Here is a 10,565-nt window from a genome sequence, read left to right as displayed (position 1 = left end):
TAGCGCGTAGAAGGACGAAGCGAGGAGTAACGGAAACCTGCGCTCCAGTTGTCCTCGCGACAGCCCCCCTGCAATCCTGTCCTCGTCGCAGCCTCGCAGTGAGCAAAACGACAAGCTTTCGTCCTTGCCACGACAAGATGATGACACGTAGCTCGCAAGGACAGTCAAAATCATCCCGACCCTCCATCTCTCTTCCCGTTTGAATTGCTTTTTTGGATAAGATTGGGGATTCGAATTTCAAATTCGAAGGGGCCTAAATCGTTCCCTCCAGCCCTCTCCCTCGAAACCCTAAGTTTCCTCTATAAATACCCCCTCCGAAAAACATTGAGGGGGTTGAAAAAATTTTCAGTAGGGTTGGGACATTTCTCAGAAATTTTGTCGAAAGTTTAGGTTGAATCTTTGGTTGAAACTTTGGTTAGCAATTTTTGGGTGGAAAATTTTCAGAGAGGGAAAAACTTGGGTTTGGAAGATTTTAGGCTGGAAGTCTGGTTGGAAAATTTGGAATAGAGTTTCATCACAGAGGGTCGAAGTCTGGGGTGGTTTTAAAATTTGTTTGGAAAGTAGAGATAGTTATCCCGCGAAGAATTAGTAGAAGTTTCTTGGGAAATCGATTTCTGTTTTGCTTCACTGTCGGATTTCGATAAACAGGGGAAACCGAAAGGAAATCGAGAGATCGCTGTCGTGTCACAGTGTGCTCGCTTGCAGATTTCCGTTCGGACGCCTTTGCTGTGTTCGAGTGGTGTGCGAGGTCGTCGTTTCTCTGCTCCGTTCGTACTCGTTCCAGTTCGCTGCTTTCGAACAGACTCATATTTTCTATCATCAAGTCAACTATCAAGACAGAAGTGCAGATTCAAAAATCCACGGAGATTGGAGAAAGTTGATGAAAGCGGATTAGAAGACCCTTCTATTATTTATTTGTTATTATGTTGTATTTGCTTCGGGCATAAGCCCTTGTCCCTTTTATCTTTCTTGTAATTATTTTATATGTTTAGATTAGGACAGGTGAATGGGTTAAAAATCCAAAAACAAGTGGGTCCAAAACTCGGTCAAGGCGAACAGAACCCGAGTTTGGATCCAAATCTCTCTCTCTCTCTCTCTCCCCCTCTCTCTCTCTCTCTCTTTACTATTGTTTATATTTTGCTTTGAATGCCTTTTAGTCTAGGATTAGAAACTCCAAACCCCCCATCGAACGTCTTTTGCTTTGTCAAACTAAAACTAAAAATTGAAACTTTAAAATGATAGATGTTCAAATGAGAAAGTTGCTTAGAGTTAAAGTTAAAAAAAGTTTAACTTTAGACGGAATTTTAAAACAATAAAACTTTGCAAGTTCGTTTAGATTTGAGAAATACATCTTTAAAAGATTCGCAAGAGTTAAAATAAAATAGTCAAATAAGTTAATCGCCGGAAAACCGTAGTTAGCGGAGCGTCTTAGGTGCTTTCTATTGAAACCTTCCTAAGACGCTAATAAGAATCCCGAACCCTTAAAAATGTTTCAAAACAATTTTTTCTGTTTAAGTTGTTTAGAAACAAAGTTTTCTTGATTTTTCTAAAAAAATCAAGTGGCGACTCCTAAAAGTCGAAAATACCCTTAAAATAAAACAAACTCTTTTCGAAATCAATCATTTTTTCGATAAAACAGAAATGGCGACTCCGCTGGGGACGGAGGATTCTAACCCTAAGACTAACTGTTTGACTAACTTGTAATTTGTTGTTTAAATTGTTTAAATTGCTAAGTTTTTGAAAAATTGCATTTCTCTCATGGCATTTTTCTAATATATATATATAGTATATTAAAGGACGGTTTGCGGAACCGCAGTCGGACTTTTTTATACTCANAAGGATAGATTATTGAAAACTATAGTACTAAATAATGATAAATATATACCAAAAAAAGAGTTAAAATACTACAACTACAATGGCACACACTAATCACCCTAAGCAAGTCAACACTATACTATCGACTACTAACCTTCTACCCTAATATAATCCACTCAACGCAATCGTCCGAGTTTGGTAAGTTAATATTTATTAACTTGATCCGTTTTGATTCATCTAATTCGGTCAATCAAAAAGTTGAGCTACTTTTAACTAAATATGTAGTCTAAATTGATCTATAAGACTCTTGTCTAACATATTTATTAAAGCAAAGTTAATTTTTTGTTTGATGATTTATATTTATATCACATAATCATAATAAAGAGAAAAAATAAGTCATTTTAGCTGGGTAATTAATTAAGTTATAACTTTTCTACAAGATACAGTTTTAATGTATTTACTGAGGGCCAACAATTTTTTGGGCAAGGCAAATTGAAGGAATTGTTAAATACATTGTAGATACTGAATAAAGGCAGATTAATTATCAGGTATCTTGCATAGGTTTGATTTCCACCATCCAAGTTAGGGATCAATCACTTAGTATGTGTCCAAGTAAGATCACCATATATATATATATATATAGATATAGTTGTTATAGGTCAAATGGGCTGATTGTGTTTTGCATGATCAATTTTAACTTATATTTACGAGACATACATTATAAGCTTATTCAAACACTCTTTTTAACACTAGAGCAAAAGAATCACTATATTGTTGAGCTTCCATACTTGGTGATAGGAGGAGTCAATATTGACCTGTATGCAAGAAAGGAGAGGAGGCGAGCTTGGCAACAGACCGCATTATGATTATTTCATTCCTTTTATATTAAAATTTGGTGGAGGACTCAATAGAATTGATATATCTCTTGATATCTTTATCTTTATATGTTGATGTGATAACCAATAAGGATATGATTAAATGAATAATATAAATATTTTTAGAATAATATTTTTGAGGCCGAAAAAAAAAATTATGCAAATAATAGTGTACAACACCCTTGTGAGAAGAGTCTAATACAAATGAAATTGTGGCTAACTATAATGCAACGTTACCATAGGACACACAAGTCCAGATGTCATCGTCTCATAGACCATCCTCATCGACTCACCAAATCTTCCATCTTCAGAGAAAAACAGCAATGGTGAGTTGAACTCAAGCAATGATCTTTCTTCTTTCCTTCACAAATTCAGCTGCTACCCGTCTCGTCTCCCTCTCCAAATTCCCAATTCTCAGAACCCCACAATTCTCCACCATGTCTACCAATTTCTTCAAGTCTCACGCCTTTGCAGGCAACCCCATTAAGCTAAGAACCCCTAAATCAACTGATCCATTTTCACCACCCTCTGCTCTCAAGACCCTTAAAAACCTTCTTTTAGGAAATACCCATGAACCCCATTCCCCTAATTTCAAGATCTTGCCTTTCAGAAAGGGAAGGCCATTGGCTGGTTCAGTTAGGGAATCGAATGAGCCGAATTGGCACCTGGGTTGGTTGAGTTTTGAGGATTGTAAGGCTTTCTTGGAGAACTCTGAGGTTAATTTGAGTGAAGATACTTTGGTTTATTTGGGTTCTGATTCTGAGGGTGATGGGGTTTATGTTGTGTACTGGGGTATTGATGTGACAGAGGCTGGTAATGGATTGGTTAAAGAATTGGGGGGTAAGCAGTTTTGCTTTGTTGAGCTTAGGACTCTGATGGTTGCCACTGATTGGGAAAATGCTTCGTCCATGGGACAACTTGCTATTGCTGGTCATGTATGTGTTTTTCACCTCTGCCTTTTCAATTTCAAAAACTACATTCTTGTATAACATTGATACAAATACATTGCTCGTCGAATTGGATCGCTGCTCTAGTTGTCTGCGTTGTGATCACCAGCTATATGAATTAACTAGGCATATTAATGTAGTGAATCATTTTCATAAACTGCCCACTACCCGCTGGTATTTTGAACCCATTTACTCCTTAGGTTTCAATTTATTTTTGTTTTGTTTTGACTTGGCATGAAGTTTAGGAAAATAAGGAAACTTTTGAATCTTCGGTCTCAAACTAACATATGTAATGTGTATCAGAATGCTCTTTACACTCGTGGGAAGTTAGATTACTGAGTTGCCAAAAAAAGAAAGATTCATTTCCTTTTTAAACAGACTAAAAAGGAAAGTAAGACAAACAAATGAGACGGAATATCTTTTTTCAAGTTCTATCTTTAGTTATATAGATTCTTGTAGGCAAGAAAATGTTGTATGTTTGGAATACTACTTCAGTGATCTTACATAATCTTTATCTACAACTGCTTAACAGAGGATCTCTTGTTATGAAATTGCAACCTGGTTATGCAGTTAACATCACGTTGTAAATGTGCATTTCAAACATTATTATCGTAAGATTTTTAACCTCAATTATATTAAGAGTGTTTTAAGGGTTGTCTCAGAAAGTGTGGATGTGTCTAAGAGTCCTGATAATTCCATGTAGCGTCAAGTTTGTTTCTAATTCTAAGCAAATGGATTTGGGTTTTTGCCGCATTATTTTCAATGTTGAACTGCACATATCCAATCATTCGGTAGCATTCTGTTTTAGTTATTTGTAATTAGTACCTTCTAATGATAAAAATGGCAACCTTAACTGACTGAATGTTTTACTTTTTGGCTTTGGAATTTTATCAGGCCAGATCATTACTAGAATGGCATACAGCATCACGTTTTTGTGGATTTTGTGGTGGTAAGAACATTTTAATTGATGCTGGGAGACGGAAACAGTGCTCTAATGAGTTATGCAAGAAGAAAATCTATCCTCGAGTTGATCCAGTATGTCAATCAGAGCGATTTTGTTCTCTCTGATTAATATTGTGCTTGTGGTTGTACACTTTTTTGGTTTACTTGTTTTTCTTTGTTTCGTGGAAGAGGTTATGGGACTTGCATACTGAAATGCTACATGAGAATCCTAACTTTCTTTGGCATGTCTTTTCCTGGCAACAGGTTGTGATTATGTTAGTTATTGACAAAGAGAATGACCGTGCGTTATTAAGTAGGCAGTCAAGATTTGTGCCTCGCATGTGGAGTTGTCTAGCTGGTTTCATGGAGGTATGTGGCGTGGTTTTGATTTTGGGCAATGCATTTTCGAGCTGCTGCATAACTTGTTGCCAAATTTAGTTAAAAAATAGCATTCATATGTCTTGATCTCTATGGATGTCGTCCATGGTGAAAAGAGATTTAGTCAGCTAGAACCTAATTCCTGCATCAGTGTATTAGTTATTTGACTTATTTCCTATTAGACAGTGATCAATTTTTATTTCTTCCTCAGTGTATGGAGTAGGAAAAAAAGGTTTTTGAGTTTTGACACAAGCTGAATATTTTAACATAGCCCAAAACACCTTGGCATCTTATTGTCTACAAAATGACTCTCTTATCATAAAAAAAAAGATTTTTTTTTCAATCTTTAGAAACAAGAAATGGAAAGAGTGTCGAATAATATGGAACTGAGGGAGTATTTCAATTTCCTGCATAGTACTTCAGCTATTTTTTGTTATTTGATTGGTTTTGCTGTCCCCGTTTTCTGTTTTAATAGGTGTACAATTAGCCTGCATTGATTTTTGATCCTGTCATTCACAATTTATTTATGAAACATGTTAATTAGTATCTAAATTTATTAGTAGCCAGGAGAAAGTTTGGAGGAGGCTGTGAGAAGAGAAACATGGGAGGAGACCGGTATTGAAGTTGGACAAGTTGTTTACCATAGTTCTCAGCCATGGCCTGGTAATGTTCTTGGAAACAGATTTGTGGTATTTGTTCCCTTCCGTTCTTTTAGTTCTTATTTTATACACCTAGCCTTTTCTCAATGATGTAAGGTAATTATGTAATTAGTGTTTTTTCCAAGGAAAAGTGCCAAAAAGTGACAAGGTGGGTGGAACTTGAAGCGGAAAGAGAGAAGTGAATCACACAATTTATGAAGAAAATTAAAATTACTAAACCTATTACCTACATAAACTCAGTACAAATGATTATTCGACATCCAATATAAGAAAATGCCTTTGTTAATCCAACTCCTCAAAATCGAGATTCAAAGAACAAGTAAATCACATAATTTATGATAAACATCCATTATAAGAAAATGCCATTATTGAGATTCGAAAGACTGATCCCGATTTTCATTTTGATAACTTTATGAATCATTCTTTGAAGTGCATGACTTCACCCATGAAGCAATAACCATTGCCTCACATCATAGCAACAAAGCAATGCCTTTTAATATCAATACAGGGAAGGAACACTAGAGTAGCTCCTAACTGTTACCACCGATCCTTAAAAAAACATCATATTGGTGTGATGCATATCAACTTTTCATTTTTCTTTTGAGCATTGTTGATCTAATTGTGCGCCAATCAGTTGCTTCATGAAATGGTCTCTTGGAGTTTTTCTTTTCCTCATTGGCAGTTGTTACTGAACATTTATATGTATTATTTGCATGCCAGTTTTCTTTTAGCTTATGTGATTATCATTTAGCTCTATGATTCCTCTACAGTTGGACCTAGCAGCATGCCATGCCAACTTATGGTGGGATTCTTTGCTTATGCAAAATCACTGGATATTAATGTGGATAAGGAGGAATTAGAAGGTAACTTTTAGATCTTTAATCATGTTGATTTTTGATTGACTTCCTTCGACTTATAATGCTTGAATTCCACCTTTATGTTTTGACTATGGGCATTTTTTCTTTCTTTCTGTGGCGGTGAATCAACTTGTTATCTAGATGCGAAATGGCATAGCAGAGAAGATGTGAAAAAGGCACTCACGATTGCGGAATACAAGAAGGCACAGAAGACTGCTTCTGGTAAAGTGGACCAAATGTGCAAGGGTGTAGAAAGAGGACAGAGCTTGTCTTCCGATTTCAATGTGGAAAGTGGGGAACTTGCTCCTATGTTTATCCCGGGGCCCTTTGCAATTGCTAATCATCTCATTTCCTCTTGGGTGAATGGGGTTGAATCGCAACTTGCAAGTTCTTTCTCAAATTTATAGGTTGGTGCTCACTAATGAAGTCTTCTTTTTTGCAGCATGTCATTTAATCTTGTTATGTCTATCATCTATCTTGTTTGAAATCGATTTTGCTGAAATTATTGCAACGTTAATACTGTAGTAAGCTTCTCAAATAACCTTAGTCTACTCATGAAGAAACATGATAAACATGCTTTGTCATTCTAAAACTTGAGGCTTTCTGTTTTTGCTTAGTTAAATTTATCAGTTTGGTATATAGGTGGCTGTGGGATTCATTAGAAATGTTTACAGTAGAATTTTATATCTTCGATCGAAACACGTTTTAACTTAGAGAAATCATAGCTGATCTGTATAAACAGAGCATTGATTCTACGTTCATTTCCATGTCGTTGAATGCAACATGTATTTTTTTCATTCTTTTGTAGGCCACTGCCCTCCGATGAGACGAACAATTAAACTTGTAGGGGAGCAGTTTTATTTGTCTTGGAGCAGTTTTATTTGTCTTGCTGTTACACTATTAACCTAGAAGATTGAAAAATGAAAAAAAAATTAAATAAATTTAAATTAATTTTTAAAATGTGAATACAATTACTTTTAATTTTCATAAAAATAATGAATTTACGCAAATTTAATTACCTTTCCATCAACAGTCCAAACAACACCTTGAGTGCAAGGAGGGGTAGTTAGTGAGCCAATATATCTATAATATATATTAACATCCAATTTTATTATATTTGGATCAATAATTCCCATGGGTTTTTCTGCACCTTTTTTATCAGCAACAGCTATTAAATCACCCTCCAGCTGTAATTAGATAAGCAAACAATATCAAGAAGCTGAAAAAATAATGAGATCGATCGATCGATTAAATTATACTGATAATATAAAAAATAAAATTGCGTATTTACTATGGTCAGGAGATCATCAGGCAATAATCCAATTTCGTAGAGGATTGCAATGACAGCAATTTTTCCATCAATGCTCATATGTACCAAATGAGCCTCCATACCATACCTGAATTATATTTATTCAAAAAAAAAAAAACCTTGGTTGAGATTATGTAGTTTCTATATATATCAGTTTTATTTCAAAAATTGATAAATCTATGTCTAAAATCACACTTGAACATTAGTTAATTTAATCCTCGTATTATGAATCAAGTATAACAAATTGAATATATTTAGCTTCAAATAACTTAAAAAGAGTAAAATTTTAAATCTCATAAACTTTAAATCACGACTCTATCTCTGATCGCAATAAATATATATAATATAACATACCTTTTGCCGTCGATACTATGCTCGGAAGGTGTGTGCCAATGAATTTGTAGGAGTTGATATTGAGTTTCATTTATCTTCAAGTATCCTGCATCACCATCCCATCTCAACTGCATTTATAAAAAAATTACAAATCGCTAGTCAGAGAGTGATTTTATTAATTTTTTAAAAATAGTTGCTAAAAAGACCTTTTTAAAAATAAATAAATAAATTGCTACCCCAGAAATCATTGCTTTTGGCAGCTATATATATATATATATATATTTATTTTTTTTTAAATCAGCGATTTTAATTATTTTATCTTATTTTTGATAAAAATATTGTCATAGCAGCTATTTACAAAAACATGGATAAAATTGCTGCCAAAACAGCCATATTTATTTTTCTAAACAGGGTAATGGCGTCAATATTTATCGGAAGAAAATCATTTTGTCAAAGTGATTTTACCTTTTTAATTTTAAAAAAATATTAATATATCATTTATTTTTTTTGAAAAAAAAATTATCCTTCAATTTTCGAACTCGCTAAAACACACCAGGATGACTTCACGATGTTAGGAGTATTGTATACTATATATTATACTATATATAGAGAGATCATATACTTCTTATATTTATAAATATTTTGCACATAATCACTAGTTTTAATTTGCCGTCATTAACATGACATTTCTCCAAATAATATTCAGTATCTTTTTTTTTTATGAATTGAGAGTCAAATAATTTAATTTTGATCGTGGATATGATTTTAAGTTTATTTTTTAAAATTTTTTTTTTTACATATTTTAAAATTATATAAAAAATATTATAAGTCAGAATAAGTAATAGTTGAAGACATTAAAAATATATTTAAAAATTGATAAAAAAATTGATTTATTTGAATTTTCGTAATGAAAAAAATGTGATATAAATTAAAACAGAATATGTTATGTATGTACGTACATGACCACTGCCAAGTAAAGATAATCTTTTTCGTGTCAAATTTCCAATGTAATAATGGATTAAATAAAGTTCTTACGAAATTTCTCGTTTAATTTTTCAATTTCTCTTTTGCTTATTCAGGATCTTAGCATGTTACGTTATGGTTTACCTTATTCTCATCCAATAAACTAAATCTGGTAACAGAAATGACGTTAAGTCTCAAATAATTATAATTAGGTCTAATTTCTTTGTTTCACTTTAAATTAGTATATATTAGTTGGTTACAATTAAGAGGCATAGGCTTCATTGTTTGCTAATTTAATTAGGATTTGAATCTTAATTATTCAGATTCAATTTATTAAGTGTATTTGATTTTTAGGTCTGAATCTTAATTATTAAAATTTGTTCATTAAGTTCACTTGTTTCTTTTTTAAAAAGGCTTCTTAATTAGTTTAAATGAGTCTGAATAAATCAGGTCTATAACGGAGTCTTAATTATATTTAGACTCTATTAAAATAATAAGTGTTCTTTTCATAAACAAATTTACAAATTTTCTTCTTCCTTATTTCTCTTCTGGACAAATTTCAAGTTTCTTCCTTAAAAAGCGGTGATCTTTTTTAAAAAAAAAACAAAAAATTAGCTCGTTGGCAGCAATTTTGATGGATTTTTTTTTACCACCATAAAATTGAAAGAGGTGAATAGGAGTTAATTAGTAGTACTAAGTAGATTGTTTTATTAAAAAAAAATAAAAAATACAAAAATGGCTGTCAAGGCAGCGACTTATTAAAAAAAAAAACTTTTTTGGCCAAAATCGTTATACCGGTAGCCATATTTTTTTAAAAAAGGAAAAAACATTTTAGAGAAAATCGCTCGTGGGTTAATGATTTTAACTTTAACGAGAGTAACAGTGTGAAGACAAAATTGCTACGCCAGTAGCGATTTTACCCCTTGATTAAAAAATATTATTTACTTTTTAAAAAATTTTATCAAATTTTTTTGCCCTTTAGATTTTGGACTCATATTATTTTTATATATATAAGAGAGAAACTTTTGGGGGTTGAAAAATCTTCTATAAAAACCTATTACGTGCTTGGATATATTAAATAGTAAAGGGTGAAAAATGTTAACAAAAAATCTAAAATGGTATATGAATTTCTTTTTAACCAAAACGGTAAAATCGCTCATGAAGTAGCAATTTTGTCCGCTTGAAAAAGTAAATCGCTGCAATAACAGCGATTTGTTTGATTTTTTTTAAAAAAAAATAAACAAAATCGCTCCCAAAGGAGCGATTTCCAAATTAAAATTTTCTTTAAAAGGGTCTGATATACCCCTCAACTTTGTCATTTGGAGCTGATATACCCCTCGTTATAAAAGTGGCTCATATATGCCCTTACCGTTATACAAACGGCTCACATATACCCCTGCCGTTACAAAATGGCTCACATATACCCTTCATTTAACGGAAGTTAAAAAATTAGTTTTAAATTTATATTTATTACTTCTAATTTTTTT

General features: G+C 32.9%; 2 protein-coding genes across 3 annotated transcripts; one reads left to right on the top strand and one right to left on the bottom strand.

Annotated features, from left to right (window-relative positions):
• The first annotated feature begins 3,034 nt into the window (after positions 1 to 3,034).
• LOC107023591 (nudix hydrolase 19, chloroplastic) lies at positions 3,035 to 7,309 on the top strand. 2 transcript variants are annotated; one of them, XM_015224329.2, is made up of 7 exons: positions 3,035 to 3,625; positions 4,532 to 4,672; positions 4,844 to 4,948; positions 5,521 to 5,620; positions 6,387 to 6,479; positions 6,615 to 6,880; positions 7,282 to 7,309. In XM_015224329.2, exons 1-6 carry the CDS (start codon positions 3,035 to 3,037, stop codon positions 6,878 to 6,880), a joined length of 1,296 nt encoding a protein of 431 aa, XP_015079815.1. In that variant the 3' UTR covers positions 7,282 to 7,309. The 2 variants fall into 2 exon arrangements, with proteins under 2 accessions (XP_015079815.1, XP_015079814.1); XM_015224328.1 differs by lacking the exon at positions 7,282 to 7,309 and having other exon boundaries at positions 6,615 to 7,112.
• Positions 7,310 to 7,330: 21 nt separating this feature from the next.
• On the bottom strand, positions 7,331 to 8,363 carry LOC107022491 (bifunctional monodehydroascorbate reductase and carbonic anhydrase nectarin-3-like). The gene is made up of 5 exons (XM_015223092.2): positions 8,352 to 8,363; positions 8,137 to 8,243; positions 7,765 to 7,870; positions 7,493 to 7,660; positions 7,331 to 7,378 (listed from the first exon to the last, which is right to left on the bottom strand). The coding sequence occupies exons 1-5, from the start codon at positions 8,361 to 8,363 to the stop codon at positions 7,331 to 7,333; spliced, it is 441 nt and encodes a 146-aa protein (XP_015078578.1).
• Positions 8,364 to 10,565: the final 2,202 nt, after the last annotated feature.

The sequence above is a fragment of the Solanum pennellii genome, chromosome 6 (genome assembly GCF_001406875.1).
Source record: "Solanum pennellii chromosome 6, SPENNV200".
Classification (NCBI taxonomy): Eukaryota; Viridiplantae; Streptophyta; class Magnoliopsida; order Solanales; family Solanaceae; genus Solanum; species Solanum pennellii.
Note: the sequence above shows the minus strand (reverse complement) of the source record. Positions and strands in the feature narration are given on the sequence as shown.